This window comes from Mastigoproctus giganteus, chromosome 3, assembly GCF_048544385.1.
Source record: "Mastigoproctus giganteus isolate SK-2022 chromosome 3, ASM4854438v1, whole genome shotgun sequence".
In the NCBI taxonomy this organism is placed as follows: domain Eukaryota; kingdom Metazoa; phylum Arthropoda; class Arachnida; order Uropygi; family Thelyphonidae; genus Mastigoproctus; species Mastigoproctus giganteus.
The window spans coordinates 104,734,076-104,753,732 of record NC_143577.1 but is presented as its reverse complement, the minus strand read 5'-3'; the positions used below and the strand labels follow the sequence as shown (position 1 = coordinate 104,753,732).

The 19,657-nt window shown below is 35.9% G+C and overlaps 1 protein-coding gene across 2 annotated transcripts in view; it reads left to right on the top strand.

Moving 5' to 3' along the window:
- LOC150088199 (2-oxoglutarate dehydrogenase complex component E1-like) overlaps positions 1 to 19,657 on the top strand; it is a 497,346-nt gene that overhangs the window by 216,164 nt on the left and 261,525 nt on the right. For both annotated transcript variants that reach the window (XM_090370615.1, XM_090370616.1), the window contains exons 9-10: positions 11,574 to 11,644; positions 17,245 to 17,373. In XM_090370615.1, the coding sequence (XP_090226741.1) occupies positions 11,574 to 11,644; positions 17,245 to 17,373 (200 nt within the window). The remainder of the gene's footprint in view (positions 1 to 11,573; positions 11,645 to 17,244; positions 17,374 to 19,657) is intronic.

Sequence of the window (19,657 nt, the reverse complement as noted above, 5' to 3'; positions counted from 1 at the left end):
AAGTACCTGCCCGGTAACCCAAAGGTCGCGGGTTCGATTCCCGCCTCGGGCTTGGATCAAAGTACTGCAAAAACCTTGGGAGGTGCAATATGGCCACTGAAGCCGATGCGCCAACAACAACTACCAAATCAAAAAAAAAAAAAAAATTCCAAACTCCCTACGCTGTTACAAGTGCCAGAAGTTTGGGCACTCACAGACAGTCTGCAGAGGCACAGCTGCCGGTGCTGCATGTGGATCCACTGAGCACACGATTACTGATTGCACAGCGACAACACCAAGTTGTCCCAACTGCAGAGAAGTCCAGCGAGTGTTTTCCAAGGAGTGTCCCCCCCCTGGAAATGGGAAAAAAAAATGTACATCGGTGGAAAATTTAATACATCACCTTCCAAGAGACCAAAAAGTCCTTTCCAGCCCAGAAGAATCCTCGATTTATGAAAACAAATCAAGGATTCTTCTAAATCCAGATAATGCTTACATTTCTGAAATTGTAGAGGATATCACAGCAATTTAAATGACATACAAGAACTCCTCACACAATATGATCCTATTGCCCTCTGCTTACAGGACTGCTAATAAACCAACCTATGCTCAAGTAACCCAAAAACAAATATCAATTGGAACCCAAACGGTGCTAACCATACCACCAAATGAATCGCTATCTGATTGGGCAAGGTCAGTATTGGCCACCAAACCAAACAGCAAGCAAAAAAAGTAAAGTTATAAATATGCTGATTACTGTACATCCAGATGCCACCCCACAGAAAAACACTGCAGCACCCACTTCTGATGTAAACCAAACAGACAGCATGGACTTAGAAGATAGCTCACAGCAAGATGAACAGGTATTAGAACTATTCACTAACGAGGATATGGACACGGGAAAACCCTTCTTTTCAAAGAACAGAAAAGGGAAACCTGAGCAAAACAAACCTTTAGCCCCTTGAAAACAAATAGAGGATTCTTCTGAACCCAGATAGTGCTTACATTTCTGCAGTGGAATTGTAGAGGATATTGCAGCAACTTAAATGACACACAAGATCTCCTCACACAATATGATCCTATCGCCCTCTGCCTACAGGAAACCAATCTAATGCCATATATAACTGTTGCTCTCCGGAACTACATAATTCTTTGGCAAGATTGTGTTGTAAACAACCTGAGTAATCTGGCACATGGAGGTGTAGCTTGGATAATCAACACTTAAATAACCTCCAAACCACTCCCATTAAAAAAAACAAACCTTGAGGCAGTTACAGTATGAGTCGGCATTAATTTTGACTTGACTATTATCTTGCTATACTTGCCCCCTAATCAAAATATAAGCAACACTGACCTAGAAGAACTAGTGATATAACTTCATCCTAGGGGACCGCAATAGTCATCATCCATTATGTCGAAATCAAAACGTGGACAAATTATAGAAAAATTACTCGACCAGCACAATTTGATTACTCTCAATAACGGTGCACACACTTATACACAATTTCCTACAGGATCTACTTGAGCTATTGATGTCTCTCTGTGCTCAGAATCCATATATCCTCTATTTAGATGGACTATTCATAGCAATCCACTAGGTAGTGACCATTACCCAGTGATATGCCGGATTGATACAAACATCACTCAATTTTCTAACCGAACTGTCAAATGGAACTTTAGCATTAGCATTAGTAGAGGCATATGATGCAAGAAAGCAAGCTTATGCAGCATCAGCCTAAATAAAAAAAAAAAAAAAAAAAACTCCCATTTCACCCCTCCGTTCGTTCGAAATACCTGTCCCGCTGAGCCTTAAATTTATTTAGGCTATCAACTTCCACAACAAGGGATGAAAGTCTGTTCCACTAACCAACTACCTGCTGGCTAAAGGCAAATTTCTGCACATCTATCCTACATCTGTCTTTCCTCAATTTGAATTTATGCCCTCTCAGGTGATTATTCTGAACAAGAGGAAGAACCCCATCAGCATTGAGCATGCGCAAACCATTCAAGGCTTTATACACCTCTATCAGATCACCTTACCGGTGCCTAGTCTCCAGACACTGTAATTTGCAAAACTTAAGCCTTTCTTTGTAAGAGCAACCCTTTGTTCCATTCACTAATCTTGTTGCCCGTCTCTGTACTCGTTCCAGCAGCTCTAAATCCTTCCTAAAACGAGGCCTCCAGACCTGTATACAGTACTCAAGGTGTGGCCTGACCATTGCCTTATACAAGGGAATAATCACCTCCTTATCTCTGCTAGAAAAATTCCTGTATATCATTGACAAGACACCATGAGCTACTCTTGCACTGCTCAGAAAACTTCATATCTACCTGCACAATTACCCCCAGGTCCTTTTCATTCCCTACCACTATCAGTGTAGTACCACAGAGTTGATACATTACTCTGGGGTTGCTGTTTCCTATATGTAGTACTTTACATTTGTCAATGTTAAACTTCATTTGCCACCTCTCAGCCCATCTGCTCAACCATGAGCTTGTATATATTATATTGTATTGCTAGTTGCTTGTATATATCCCATTTTACTTTGAAAAAGTAAAATGGGATATATATACAAGCAGCTAGCAATACTAGAAGAAAAGCAGGTACAGCAACGATCCATAAACTTGGCTACATAATATATATCTAACCAAATACTACAGGCAACAGACCAAGCGATTCCAAAGCAATCCAACAAAATATCAGCACGCTCAAAATTTTGGTGGAATGATGAATGCAGCGCGGTTAAAAAAGAAAAGAACAAAGCATGTCACATCTTCTTCAGGAAGTTTCCAACAACTGCAAATCTCATCCACTTTAAACATGCTCGGGCAAAAGCAAAATGTATTAGACAGACTAGCAAAAGAGAAGTGTGGGGAAGTTTTGCCTCCACAATTACAAGAACTACAAAAGCGAAAGTGATATGGTCCAAAATATGACTTTTGTACTCAAAACATCCATGCATCAACCTTCCCATACTCACTGTAAATGGTTGTGATGTTAGTTGTTGTTGTTGTTGTTTTGGTTTTTAGGAGCATTAGCAACTAAGGCCATATTGCTCCGGTGCGGTGGTCATTCCCTGACCTTTCCGCATCCTCCATATTTGGTGGTGACGGGCTCGAACCCCGGTCTAATCGCCTGTGATGTTAGAACTCCAGTTGAGATTGCAAATACACTGGGCAAATCTTTCATGAAAATCTCAGCCACGACATCTTACATGTTTCCTTTTCAGCTACATAAGGCACAGGCTGAGAAACATTCCATCAATTTTGAATCAGCAATTAGTGCTGTATACAGTCTCCCCTTCACAATGTCAGAATTGCACCACCCATCACCAAACTCAGTGCAGCAGGACCAGATGGAATACACTACATCATGATAGCACAACTTACTGAACCAGCCCTCAAGACATTGAACAGAATTTTCAAAGAGAATACCTTCCTGGACTAATGGCATAATGCTTATGTTTGGCATTTTCAAAACCAGTAAAAATCCTACAAATCCACAACATTATCGCACTTACCAGCTGTAAGAGCATGGTCCTGAAAAAAATGGTCAATGCCCGCCTAATCTGATTTCTAGTCCAAAACAACCTACATAATCCAGTACAATGCTGTTTCTGTGAAGGCAGATCCACTCTTAACTTACTGATCAGTGCAGAAATTAATATTCGTGATGCCTTTGTACAGAAAGAACACCATGTAATGGTTCTTTTTGATATAGAAAAAGCTTTTGACACAGCTTGGAGGTACGCCATAATGCGAAACTTATATGACCTAGGACTACGTGGACACCTGCCAGAGTTTATCTGAAACTTCCTCCATCATCTCTCTTTTCAAGTTAGATTCAACAACCAGTTATCTTCCAATTTTATCCGGGAAGAAGGGGTTCCACAAGGTTCAGTACTAAGTGCCATCCTATTTAACATAATAATGAACTCCATAATGCACAAACAATGTCCATTACCCTGTATGTTGATGACTTCAGTATCCCATGCCATTCGCTTAATATGCAAATGGTAGAAAGACAGTTGCAGGGTACCATCAACAAAATTGTGAAATGGTCCCAAAATAATGGTTTTCGCCTTGCCACAAAAGACTGTCGGGATATACTTCTGTAGGAAGTGTAACCTACATTCAAATTCAGGTCTTCACCTAGAAAATCAAATCATCCCAGTGGTTAGTAGTGTCCACTTTCTTGGTGTGGTTTCTTGACCAAAATCTTACCTTCTTAAGGAAGGTAAGATTTTGGTCAAGAAACCACACCAAGAAGCTAACATGATACAAACGCTACTGCATTTGTATCATACATTAATATGGTCACGCCTAGACTACGGCTCTGTAGTCTACAGCTCTGCTAGACCAAGTGCCTCACATTGGCTTGATACTGTACACCACAGTTCTCTTTGTCTCATGCTAGGGGTATTCCATACATTGGTGGTCCAAAGCTTATATGCTGAAGCAACTGAAACCTCTTTACATCTACGCAGACAAATGCTTGTTAAATTGTGCAGCAAAAGTCAAAGGGCAACTGGACAACCCTACTCGGAATGGATTTTCACCAAAATGGGAGAACCTTTACAGAGTCTACCCATCTAAAAACCCATCAACATTCCCTGCTCAGTGACTGACAAATTGATCTTAGCACGATAAAGCCTACTACTTCTTGTACAGTCACACCTTGGATGTATCACATACTGCTGTGCGACCTATCACTCATATCATTGGGGAAACACATCTTATCCCAACAGAACATACTGCAAATTCATGCCAGCATGCAGAGTACATGCCAATCTGCACAGGTGGATCTAGAAGTCACGCCCATGTTGGTGCAGCAGCAGTATTTCCCAACCTTATGATATTGAATGCAGTATCTACATTGCAGAACTCTATGCTATGCTATCTACATAGCATTAAATTTGACCTTCTCAACAAATATTTTGTTATCTACACAGACTCAGTTAGTGCTATCCAAGCTATACAGCAGAATAAAAATCATCATAACCCCTTACTCGTACACATTTAGAATACCATGACCAAGTTAAATAAAAACAAACAACAACTTCTCTTCTTTTGGATCCCTGGTCACATTGGAATTGCTGGAAATGAACGTGCTGACCTAGCTGCCAAAACTGCTACAGATCCTTAGCAGTTTTGTAGATCGCCCCTTTAGCATACCACTCTCCGATTTCAAGTTAATTATAAAGAAGCGATGTCTGGAGCAATGGCAACATATCTGGCAAAATCAAGTCGGTAACAAACTACTCCATAAAAAGAAAGATCTCAAACCTTGGAAGTCGAGTATACGTGAGGACAGACACAAAGAGGCTCACTGTCCAACATCTACTTATTGATTGCCCCAAATACAAAACTCTTTCAGAATTTCTCACTTCCTAGCAGATACGCCACATGTGACCAAAATTTTTTAGTTTCCTCAAACAGATAAAACTGTACAACACACTATAAACTTGAATAACATCTATATAGATAGTAACGAATGGGCCTGGAGTACTGGGGTCCATAGTTTAATATACACGTAAGTTAGTTATAAACCAGTTATACAAATAGATATATTTGTATAACTGGTTTATAACTAACTTACGTGTATATTAATCTATATAGATATAACTATGTAGTTAGGCGTTATGACCTTGCGCCGTAAAGCCTACAAAGAAACAGAAACAAACAAGCCACTACCATGAGAGTAGTACCACACAGTTGGTACATTTCTCTGGGGTTACTGCCACCCATATGCAGAACTTTGTGTTTGTCAATGTTAAACTTCAGTTGCTACCTGTCATCCCTTCTCCCCAGCTTTTCTGGATCCTGTTGCAGTATCATACTGTCATTACTGTCATTAACAATGTAACCTTTGTATCATCTGCAAACTTGGACATTAAGCCTGATATACCTTCATCAATTTACATCCAGACTCTGAACTGAGACTCAATGTTCATGTTAAACAAAGTGTGAAATTCTTAAGAATTGCTCTAATAAAAGTTTAACTTTCTGGGAAATATGACAACTATGAACCAAATGTATGGCAAAGTCAAACATTTTAAGAGTTTTATCCTTGGTTACTTTGGGTCCTGTCACAATCTTCTGAAACTGTAATGAACTCTCATTCAGTTAACATTAGATTATGATGCCCCTGTTTACGATTTGCAAGGAAAAGTGTACTCCTCAGGTTCGAAGTAATGCATCACTACATGGACACAGTATATCTATATTGCCATGGGTGAATTTCAAACATATCCAACCCATAGCTTATATGAGCATGTAAATCACCTCTAACCCATCACCGTAAACAATTAACAATGTATGTTATAAAATCCAATCCATGCCCAGTCATTCTACTTGGCCAGCAGTAACACAAATGTGGAGAAACATCTGCAGCATCTGCCCACAAGAAAATAAACTCCTTTATATCCAAATAGAAACTTTCAATAGATCTAAATCCAATCTTGTATAAAGTTGTTATTTCTCCAAAACACTGTTTCCCACCATGGAATATACCCTGAAATGTGATTTTTAATTTCAAAATTGGAGCAAAAAGTCTACTTCTTCCTTAGTCTCTCTCTCTCTCTCTCTATATATATATATATATTTAAATAATGGCTTAAAAGTTTAACATAAAATAAATAAATAAATATTAAGCTATTATTAGAGGCAGTAAAATGCACTTCCTCCACAAGAAGCTTGGGCGCCTCCGTAGCCAGGTGGGAAGGAGCAGCAGTGCCGTAGCACACGCTTCTTGATTAGACCGGGGTTCGAGCCCGTCACCACCAAATACGGAGGATGCGGAAAGGTCAGGGAATGACCACCGCATATCCCGGAGCAATATGGCCTTAGTTGCTAATGCTCCTAAAAAAAAAAAAAACGAAATAACCACAAGAAGCTCAGATATATCCGATAATTCAAAATAAAATAAAACATAAGCCAGTAGTATGGCAAAAACTGTAGAGTGAAAATTAACATAAAAATAACGTCTTATTACCTTTACTTCCCCCTCCCTGTTGGTTTATTTTATTTTACGTTATTTTTATGTTAATTTTCGCTCTACAGTTTTTGCCATACTACTGGCTTATGTTTTGTTTTATTTTGTTTTATTTTAAATTATCCAATATATATATATATATATATATATATATATATATCCGATAATTCAAAATAAAATAAATTTTATTTTATGTTATTTTTATGTTAATTTTCGCTCAACAGTTTTTGCATTATTACTGGCTTATGTTTTATTTTATTTTGAATTATCAGATATATCTGGGCATCATGTGGAGGATGTGCATTTTGCTGCCTCTAATGATAGCTTAATATTTATTATTATTATTTTTTTCTTATTTTATGTTATTACATCTTAAATTTTAAGCCATTATTTAAATATAACTCAGTGGTAGTAGTGGATTGATATGCTAAATAAGCAGTGCCTGTGTCACCATCTATTCTCCTTTTCTTTTTATATAAGCTGGCTAAGCTTACATTATGTCAGTGGTGTGGCTGTGCTCTAGAGTGCTGTCTGTTCTATAATTTATTTCTCACTGCATAAGGACCACCGCCATGCAAATCCTCTGCATTTGTGGATCGATCGGAAGAGGAATGGGTGGTTTGGTTCTTCGATCTTTTCGCCTTTGTGACGATTTGTATAGCGATTGAAATGCAGTGATTCCATGACTATTATTGGCCTCGTGGTCCTCTGTCAATATGGGGCATAATGGTCAGTCTATTATTTTGATATTTTATTTTTCTCTTAGTAGTTCTTTTAACCCCTTTTTGGTGATAGTTCACGTTTTTCGGAACTGGTACCTTACAAGGGGGGTACCGCTAAATTATAACATAATTGGCATTATTTTAAATTTTATATCGGTTCTATTAATTGGATTTAAAGTGCTAAATTATATAGGGGACTTTCGGCTACTGTTTATGTCTTATTACCTTTACTTCCCCTCCCTGTTGGTTTATTTTATTTTATTTTACGTTATTTTTATGTTAATTTTCGCTCTACAGTTTTTGCCATACTACTGGCTTATGTTTTATTTTGAATTATCGGATATATCTGGGCATCATGTGGAGGATGTGCATTTTGCTGCCTCTAATGATAGCTTAATATTTATTATTATTTTTTTTTCTTATTTTATGTTATTACATCTTAACTTTTAAGCCATTATTTAAATATATATATATATATATATATATATATATATAATTGATAATTCAAAATAAAACAACATAAAACATAAGCCAGTAGTATGGCAAAAAATGTAGAGCGAAAAATTAACATAAAATAACGTAAAAATAATATTTATTTATTTATTTTCTTATTTTATGTTAAACTTTTAAGCCATTATTTAAATATATATATATAATTATACATATATTTAAATAATGTTGAAATAGTTGGAAAACGGAATATTTCATAATAAAAAATAAAAAGGAGGGTACAGCATACATCAGAGGCAGCAAAAAGCATATTCCTCTACATGATGCTTGAAATATAACCATATAAATTAGAATAAGGATTAAAATAAAAATAAAATAAAATAATGCCAGCAGTACGGCAAGACAAGAGTGAAAATGCGAAATTAAACCTAAATTCAAATCATGCAGGGAGGGAAGAGAGGGGTAACAAGAGTAAAAATATTGCAGCAGAAACTCTAAATCAATTTAGAAAATCTAAATGTACGAATAATAATTCTTTGAAATTTAAAAGCCAATTAAAACTTTTCAAAAAACTTTGAAAAGTTTTTAAAAAAAAAAACTGCATGCTACAATATTCCATTAGAATGTAGCATACTATCTAATTAGAATGTAGCATATATGCATTGAATTTTGCCTTAATCACTTGCAGAAGAGACAGTATAGAAAATGTATGATGTGTACTGACTTTTTGATCATACTATAGCCACAGAACTATCATCATCCAGTTTTCAATCCATTCAACACACTGTGTTCCTTATCTAAAGACAATTTTGATATTAATCTTTTCTGGATTTCAGGTCATTCTGGAATTAATGGAAATGAAAAAAGCAGATATGCAGCAAAATCAGTATTGTCTACAACTGAAAACCTTTTAGTTCTGTATTTTGATTGTACTAAATCGTTTTAGAACTTTACCTTTCACATTGTCAGAATTTCCTGGCACAATTAAAATATGAATAAATCATCAAATTAAATTACAGGCATACCTCGAATAACGAATAGGATGCATTCCACGAAATTACTTCGTTAAGCGAAACTTCGTTTTCAGAGGTAAAAATACTATGGCCAGAATAGGGATACGTTCCTACGTAAAGAAAATGAAAAGCTTTTTTTTTTCGAACAAAGAAAAGTTTTATTAAATAAACAGTCAACTTACATACAAAGTGAAATCACATTTTAAAATAAGAGTCTAAAGTTGTTGTTTATGCTCTTTTTCTCTTTCATTTAACAATTGCCTATATGGAGTTATTGCATTTAACACTGATCGCTTAACAATAAAACTTCTTCCTAAATCAGGATCATTTTCACTAAAAAAATTTAAAACGTTTTCAATGTCATTTAAGCACCTTTTTAAATCTTTGGTTGTTAACACTTTTTCGGCAGGAACTTCTTTAACCTCGTCTTCATTATCTTTGTCTTCGTTGCTAACAAGGTTTTCTAAATCTTCCACTGAAAAACCATCATCTTCTGCATTCAATAAATTTCTAACATCCTCTTCATCGACATTTTCGAAACCTATTGATTGAGCCATCTGGATAACTTAATTTCTAATTTCTTAGATGTTATTTTCTTCTTCTAGTACAACTTCTGGCCATATTTTGCACCAAACTCCATTTAAGCATTTCTTAGTGATTTCTTTCCAAGAACTATCAATGTTTCCAATTGCGTTTTTAATGGTGTAGTTTTTCCAAAAAGTTTTAACTGTCATTTCCTCTTTATCCTCTAGTTCAGTTAAACTGCTTAATGTTCGACGCAGATAATAAGCTTTAAATGATGCTATTACTCCCTGATCCAATGGTTGAATCAGGGAAGTTGTGTTTGCTGGAAGAAACACAACTTTGACAGGAATGCATGTGTCCAACGTGTTAAGATCAGTAGGCTGTCCCGGAGCATTGTCTAACAACAAAAGAGCTTTTTCTTCAAAGTTGTTTTTTTTTGACAATACCGTTTTACTTCAGGACAAAAGTGGTTAACAAACCAATCAGTAAATAACTCCTTGGTAACTCACGCTTTTCTATTTGCTTTCCATATTACAGGTAAATTCATTTTTATGTTACTTTTTAACGCCCTCGGATTTTCTGAATGGTAAACTAATAACAATTTTAATTTATAATCGCCAGAGGCATTTGATCCAAAGAGTAACGTTAAACGGTCTTAGCTGCTTTGAACCTAGCAGCTGATTTTTCTTCAATAGAAATGAAGCTTTTTGTTGGTAGCCGTTTCCAGAACAAACCGCTTTCGTCAACATTGAACACCAAATTTGGAAAATTTTGACGTTCAATGATTTCCTTTAGTTTTTCTGGAAACTTATTTGCAGCTTCTCCTGTTAATTTTACACTATGAATCCTGGCCCGTTTTTTAAATTTCTCGAACCAACCACGAGAAGCCCCAAAAGTTTCCGTAATTTCTTCAGTTTGTTTAGATTTCAGGTGATTGAACTGGAATATATATTTTTTTATGTTAAATGGGGCTTGAAATTGCCGACTTTGTTATATCGAAGCTTCGTTATCAGAGGTAACGTTAACCGAGGTATGCCTGTATAGCTATCTGGTCTACATTAAAGTAAGGCAAAAAGTAGTATACCAGCTGAACTTTAAAGTGTTCTTATCCACTTCACACATTCATCATAAATATGACCTGCTGAATATCCTGTGTGATTTAGAAATTGCAATGCCCTCTCGTAAAATTCAACACATCCTAAGTGAATGCTGTACCTTCAACAGAGAACGATATACAAAACTGTCAATCAAGACAGTTTTGTTCACTTCTAGCGTATGAAGACTTTTCATGGATAAATTTCACTTTCCTGCAGAAAACAAACTACTGCTACACTCTTTAGTTTCACTGTCTATAAAGATATGTCAGTGTGGGGGGAATAGTTTTGCCATTCCAAAGTACCCTAAGCATTTAAGAATTCTGAGCCTGATGCATTATGGCATTAGTTATTGATGTTCCATAAAATATCAAAGTCAACCAACCAACCAGCACTACATTTTAATATAAGCAACTATTTATTTATTTTTTGTTTGAAAAGTAATTTATTTATAGAGTAGCATACAGACAACTAATTGGTGTTAATCATCCTATTTGAGAGAGCAGTGCCTCTGAAAGATTTTTCTTTTTATTCCAATTTTGACTGTTTTATAAAAGTAAGGATATAAGTCCTATTATTCAGAGAAATTATCTGCAGACAGGCTTTGAGCTCTTAACTCAGACTTGGATGATAGCATAGTGGATCTCTCTCTCTCTCTCTCTCTCTCTCTCTCTCTCTCTCTCTCTCTCTCTCTCTCTCTCTCTCTCTCTCATATACATACAAAAATAAAAAGTAGTATTGTTTTGTTTCCCCCCCCACCCCTTTTTTTTTTTTTTCATTTCTTTATAATATATAGCTGTTGATCCAGTAGTTCAAGGAAAGACTCGGGCTGAACAGTTCTATAGGGGAGATACCCAGGGCAAAAAGGTAGGTAAATTTTTTTTAATTCACTAAACTTTTTTTTTTTCCAATTCAAAAAGCATAAAAGATATTTGCTAAATGTAATCAAAAAATTCAAGGAGATTGACTTTGTAACTTGAAATTGCAGCTTCATGGCAAAATTGCACTTGTTGTAACATGTTTGGGAGCTCACCTAGCATAATTATTCATGGATCACCCATATATCTGTAGTCAGGTCTGAATTAACACATGTTGAATAGATGGTGTTTTATGTTTCGTCAAATTTTGTTTCAAATTAGGAATGGTGCCACAGAAACCCACAAAATGTTAAAAAACAGCATTCAAAGAGGATGCTATGTGTCATTCAAAGACTTTTTAGCGGTTTGTATTGTTAAAGGAGGACTGCTGGTCTGTAAGAGATTATCCTTGCTCTGGCTACCCTTCAACTTCAAAAACCAGTGATTCTATCACTTGTTCATGATCTGATCAGGAGTGCTCAATGTTTAACTATTTGTAAAGTTGCTAGTGCAATTGGTATTTTTTTTTTTTTTTTTTGGGGACTTTTTTTTTCACCTTGCCGTACTGTAGTTTAATACCAGATTTAGGACTACAATGTATCTCAGCCAAGTTCATGCCTCTCACCCTCACTGCCAATCACACGGAGTGCTGTGGGCTCTAATGTCAGCATCTTTATCAACTTGCTGCTGCTGATCGACAGCAGCAGTGTGGGCCTATGGCTATGACCCTGAAACAAAGCACAGTCCTGTCAATGGAAGGTTGGGTCTCATTAGAATTGCAATTGGAGTTCTAGCACATTATTGCTAATCTAATAAAACAATTGCTTTGGGCTACCACATTTGATGATATTTTTTGGCATTTTGCTTATCCTGGCTACTTTTCTTCCATTCCTTAATACTTGTAACTTTTGCTTATGGGGATTCCTTGAGGAAAAGGTGTATATCAAGGCAATATTCAGTTTTTGGTTGACCAGAAGGAATGATGCAAAAATTCCTAGCAGCGTGCATCAGATAACAGCTGACCTTGCTGTACTAACTTCCAGGAGCCCGTCACCACCAAATACGGAGGATGCGGAAAGGTCAGGGAATGACCACCACATATCCTGGAGCAATATGGCCTTAGTTGCTAATGCTCCTAAAAACCAAACAACAACAACTGCACTTCCAGTACAAATAGTTATCAAATTGAGCAGCACAAATAGTTATCAAATTGAGCAGTTTTATCTTTATAGCCTGTTCATACCTTCATTATATTTACCTTCATGATGTACTATAAGTTGACTGATTATATTGTTTCGTGTGTTGGCTCTGTGGTAGCATGAAGTGTCAAAAGTATCAGGGTGTCTCTTCTTTTTGAAACTTTTTTGTGTGTCTCAGTTCTGAATAGTCTGCTCCAAATTTGATCTCTGGATGGCTTGTTGTTTGCCAGCTGCAGGTGGCTAAAGTGACATATTTCAGTTAACCACCCTGTATTACTTTCTATCATGTGTTGATCTGTATCTTCTCACTGACGATTCAGTATTGGCTGAGTCGCAAAATCTTGAAAAATGTTGAAAAAAAGCTGTGTGTTAGGGTTAAATTTGAAAGTATCTCCAATTCTGCCGAGACACGATAGGAGGGAGTATACGATGAGAGCCTTGTCAATCAATTTGGCCTTGGAGAGATTGTGCAAGGCTCAAGGAGTAGAATTTTTCTCAGCCTAGTGTGTGCTTATTAACAGGAGAGACTGCTTCTACAGGGATGGGATACACTTTATTAGAAAGGGTGCAAGAATATTTGCTGATGCTATCAAGGCAGCGTTAGGTGGGTTGGAAAACTACTAGCTTGGGGGCATACATGGACTAATAGATTAAGAGTAGCCGCTGGCAGAGGTGAAAGTGATTTTTGCACTACTTCTATTGGAATGAACAGTAGGCTGGAAAACAAGGTATGGGGGATTTCAGAGACTGCTGGGAATCATTTTGGAACAAGTGTAACTGTGTAAGGGTAGCTAAGAATAAGAACAGGTGTATGTATACTTCCATGTACACCAAGGCTAGGAGTTTGGTAAATAAATTTGATGAATTTGAGGTGTTGGGCAAAATATCAAAGGCAGATATTGTTGGAATATCAGAGACATGGTGTCACACTGTCTCTGATATTTACCATCTGACTGAGCCTTATACACTCAGTCAGATTTTATCCGACAATGACAATGTGTCTGCTGTTTTTAGATTTTGAAAATCAATAAATGTTTATGCTCGTGTATAAAATTTATATTTTACTGTAATTTTTATTGATTTATTTTTTTATGCCTTTTATAGATTTTGACATAGTGACCTAACTAATTAGGTCACTGAACGTTTAAAATTTTTTATAAATGACCTGGTCTTGGCGCATTATAGCCTTGGAAGCTAATGCGCCAAAAAAATCAAAGTCTCTGATATTCCAACAGATGTAATTCCCAAATCCAATTCCAAATGTGGAATTGGATTTGGGAATTACAAGAGGAAAAGACAGGATAGGAAGAGAGGAGGGGTTATGCTTATCAGTTAAGAAACACATAAAATCTAAGGAACTGCAGCAAGTTGATGTGGGTGGTTAGTGCAGTGTAAAGTCAGTTTGGTGTGACGTAAGCACTGGGAAAGGGAAAATGAGAGTAGGAGTGTATTATAGGCCAAATGACTCTGATGAGTATAATGAACAACTGAACAGTGAAATAGAGTGGGCCAGTAAATCAGATTGTCTTATAGTGGGGGATTTTAGTTTCCCAGATATTGATTGGAACTTGTGGGTTGGTCACTTACACACTAGCATGACTTTTGTTGATTTATTGGATGATTGTTTTCTACAGCAGCATGTTTGGGAGGCAACTAGAGGGAGTAATACTCTTAATCTGAAAATCAGTAGTGATTCTTCATGCATTAAGAATCTGCAGATAAAGGAACCACTAGGTTCAGTGATCACAGTGTGCTGCTGTGGGATTTACTCAAAGAGGTAACTACCATTGGGGGTAAAGGGAAGGGTTTTTGCTTTCGTAAAGATGACTGCAGTGATCTCAGGCAGTTTTTAAATTCTATACAGTGGGACCAACTGATGATGTCACCAACAGCAAATTCTAAATGGGAAGCATTCAAAGAATTAATCTTGGAAGCTACTAGGCTTTTCATACCAACTAAGAAGTATTGTTCAAGGTTTAGGCCTAAATGGATGTCAGATGAACTAATGAGACATGTGGCAGAGAAGAAAAATGAATGGGATACATATAAATTAACATGTGACATGACACAGTAGCCTATGGTAGATATAAGCTGGTCTATAATCAAGTCATAAAAGAGTTTATGCAGGCAAAAGCATATTACGAAAACTCTTTTGCAAAGGATGCATAGAAAAACAGCAAAGATTTCTTTACTTATATAAACTATAGAAGGAAGGGGATGAATCAGACTGGTCCACTTGATATCGATGATTCGACCATTGATGATCCTGCTCAGATAGCTGACAAACTGAATGAGTATTTTGCATCTACATTCACACATGAAGAATTCTGTAGGGAAGTGGAGGACAAAAGCTTGTTAAACTCTAACAGGAAGCTTAATGATTTTGTAATAACTGAGAACACAGTGGATTCGAAATTGTCGAAGTTAAATATAAGAAAGTACCTGGGGTGGATGGGATCTATCCAGTTATATTAAAGGAGATGGCAAAGGAAGTAAGCAAACTCTTAACCATAATTATCAGGGCATCCTTGGACTTGGGAGGTTCCCATGAACTAGAGATATGCAAATGTATCCTCAGTTCACAAAGGGGGGGGAATCAAAGAATGACACGAGTAATTACAGACCAGTTAGTTTTACTTCTGTTCCTGGGAAAATAATGGCATCATTGGTTAAAGAAGCATTGCAAGTCATCTAGATGGCACTGCAGTTATAGTTCAGACACAGCATGGGTTTGTTGAGGAGAAATCTTGTCTGACCAATTTGATTGGATACTATAATGTGGTTACAAAGGAACTGGTGAAAAAATAATTTTGATATCATATACTTGGATTTCAGGAAAGTTTTTGATGCACATGGAAGACTGCTGTATAAATTGGAGCTGTATTGCATTAAGGGCAAGTTACTGTAATGGATAAAGGGATGGTTGAGTGGGAGACAGCAGAGAGTGGTAATAAATGGACACTGCTCTACCTGGACTAATGTTATTAGTGGTCCCCCAGGGTTCAGTGCTGGGCCCATTGTTGTTTTGTGTATTTATCAATGATATTGATGAAGGTATATATCAGGCTTAATGTTTGCAGATTATACAAAGGTTGGCAGGGTTGTTAATAAAGACAGTATGCTACTTCAACAGGATCTAGGAACATTTGGCAGATTGGGCTGAGAAGTGCCAACTGAAGTTTAACATTGACAAATGCAAAGTCCTGCATATGGTTAGCAGTAACCCAAGAGAAATGTATCAACTCTGTGGTACTATGCTCAGTATTGAATATTCAATACTAAATCCTTAAATGCTGATCTCCAGATAATTTTCCAGTGGAGCAAAAATTAATTAGTGGATTTCAATTCTTCTAAAACTCAATGCTGCTCTTATATCTTGCAAAAAGTATTCTTCTTCATCTATGCTTATCTTTGATGACACCCAGATTTCTAGACAAGATCACATATCTTTATTAGGAATTACCCTGACTTCTAATCTTTCTCATGACATAAGCACATCAAAAATATTGCTTCCTCTGCTTCAAAAAAACTGGGTTTTCTCTTTCACTCTAGGCATTAACTTTCTTTCAAAAAAAAAAAGCTACCCTACCATGGAATATTATTCCCACATCTGGGAATCCCAAAAACTTCTCTAATGCTTCTAGACTCCATTCAAAAGAGGGCAGTTAGGTTAATTAAGGGATGACCTTAATGACCCATCTCTAATAAAGTCCCTCCACTTTCTGTGTCGTAGAAATTCTGTTTCTGTTGCATGGCTTTTCTATGGATACTTCCGTGGGTACCCTTTTTCTGAATTGACTTCTGTAATTCTCTCCCTGCCCACCAACTAGTCTGCATCCTTTTTCTGTCCAACTTTAGACTCACAGAACCAACATTTTTTCCCCTTCCTCATTTGTTCCTTCTGCTTTCATTTTCTGGAAAAAATTTCCTTCACATGGTTTCCTGAAATTTACAATCTGCAGAAATTCAATCCTAATGTCAACACGTATCTTCCTAATGTTTAATCCATGCACCATAGGTTCTAATACCTTTTGTGCTTGGAGTTTTCATTAAAAAAAAAAAAAAAGAAAGAAAGAAATCCATTCTTTTCAGATGTAGAGAACATGACAGTATTGCACAAATAACTTTTTGAATAATCCAGGCATTAATGCAGTGTTAAAGGAAGTGAGTTAAATGGTGAAGATTAACATGCTTAGTTTCCTTGTTGAAGAAATATAACTTTTATTTACCTTTTGCAGTTTTCAATTAAGTTATTGTGAAAAATTATTTTAATTTTTTACTTTTATAACATTGTGGCTTAATAGTACTGAAATTCTTATTACATTGCTAGTTATTTTGGCTTTAATATAATAATGCCTTAATATAGATTTTTTTCAATTAATGTTTTTTTTTTTCACTTTTATTGTTGTAGGTAATGAGTATTCTCCTTCATGGTGATGCTGCATTTGCAGGACAAGGAGTGGTGTACGAAACATTTCATTTAAGTGACCTGCCTGATTATTCTACACATGGTACAATTCACATTGTAGTGAACAATCAGGTACATTTTGCTCTTGCATTAATCATTATTACAAAAAGTTTTTAGAAGTTATTTTTTGAGAAAACAAAATTTGAAGCAAGTAAAGTGGAATTGGAGAAAGGGCTGAACTTGTATAATTGTTTATTTTTCATAAATGATTTGATTAAAGAATATCAAAGCAAAATTAACAAACTGTATGTCTTTGTATTCATATAATAACATATGGTTCCTGTATTTTTTTTTTTTGAAAAAAAGTATTAATTACTTTTCTGTTATTTTAATGTAGTTTTGTAAGGGCATATTGAACACAGGTATAAGACTCATAATAAAGACACACTTCTGCATTTGAAGACTTTAATTTTGGAATAAATAAAAAAAAGAGCATTAATAATAATATAAACTGAGAACTTTGTTTAGTTTCAGCAAATCTCTGGTAGTTTTTTTGAGAGAGAAATTTGTACTCACAATTTATGGGCAGCTACATCCTTGATAAGAAAGAGTTGATGAAAAAATTCTTCTCAGTGTGAACTGAGGATTGAGAGATGCCTAGTGGTTGCATTTTCCTTATTAGGCGATTCTCTCACTCCTTGCTGCTCCCAAAATCATTTTGGACATTGGTGGCAGTGAGTTACCTGCATTTCTGTAGGCCAGTGTCATGCAAACATTTTTGAAGACGGATCCCTTTTTCCCAGCTTTTGCTGGCAGACCCCAAATTAAAATATTCTGTTTTATTGTTCTCAGTAATAAAACATGTGATTGACAGACAAAAATATTTCAAACCCACTTCATAGTTTGCCCTTCCATATTTAAAAGTAACAGTCAGCTTCATATGTGATGGCCTGTATCTTGCTATCAGCAGTGGCTGGGTGGAAAGGAGAAGCATCTTACTCTCAGAGTTTGTGATGCATGAACTTGTCTTTTTTCTTTTTTTTGTTTGTGTAGAGAAACCATGTATAAACATCACTTGAGGAATTAACCAATAATAAGGATAATGAAAATTTTAATTAAAAAATTTTCAGCTAAAGCAGTTGACCTGGCTCACAAAAATATTCCATCAAACTGATTTAAAATTAAATTAAAATCAAACAAGCTCTCTCTAAAATATGCTGTAAGAATTTTTATTCAAGAAACTTCACTGCTGAAGGTGAGTGTTGTCTTTTCTTTTCCTTATTATTCCTGTGATCAGTTAAGAAAACCGTAGTTTGTCCTGGAAATGTTTGATGTCTGGGTTCCACTGGAATTTAAACAAATTGATTATCTAGCAAAATATCATGTTCATGTTCATTGTGCTTTGATTTACATTTAAAACATTATTGTACAATCATTCATCTAATGAAGATATCATTAGATGAATAATTGTACAAAAATGTTTTAACAGACCTCAGAAGATATGCAGAGACTTAATGTAAAAGCCTTGTGGGTAACCTGTTTTCTTCAGCTATACATTGCATTTCCTTGGAGGAGTGGTTATTCAGAGCAAAGCTAAATGGCAATGTGACTTATCCACATTTAGGTTGGAATTTGATGTTGTAAAGTTTAAGTTGTTAGGTTGGAATTTGATGTTGTTTTCTGTGAACTTGTCACAATCTGTAATCTGTTATTACTCTCATCACTTAGTTTTCTAGGGAATGCCTTCTTCCATTCTCAACATCCCAAACTTCTCTCACTATTACCAACTCCTTTCACTTACTGCTTGGGAGGCCCCAGTTATCGTGGGACCCCAGTAAAGAGCCATTGATAGTTGACCCAGGCATGCCATCCTCATGGCTGGGGATGGGGTCGGGACATTAGACTAATAATAATTTTACTATTGAAATAATTCAAATTACGTGAAATTATTATTATTAAAGTTATTTCAATATAATTGAAATTACATGATGCATTGATATAGTTGAGATCAAAGTTGAGGATTTTAACAACTGAGCAGATGATGATGTTGATGTCATTGCTAACCCTCATAAACATTTTAAAAATGTGTAGAATATAAAAGAAGAGAAGATTTAAAAGACCTAAGAAATGTGTTGGAGATATATTAAATGTGTAGCATCTGATATATCTTCTGTAGCATGGTATATTATATTAGACTAATATATTAACTTTATATTAGTCTCAGCAGTGCCCCCAACCTATATGCATTTGCTTGGACTCTCTTCAGTCATAGAATAGAGGTAGCAATATTGTTATAATAATTTTTATGCTCTAGAATGATCATATGTACCAGAGGAGTTTATAACTAATTGTTTTGAAAACAGTATTAGCTTTAAACATATTTAGCAGTCACATGATTTTTAGAAAAGTTTTTAGC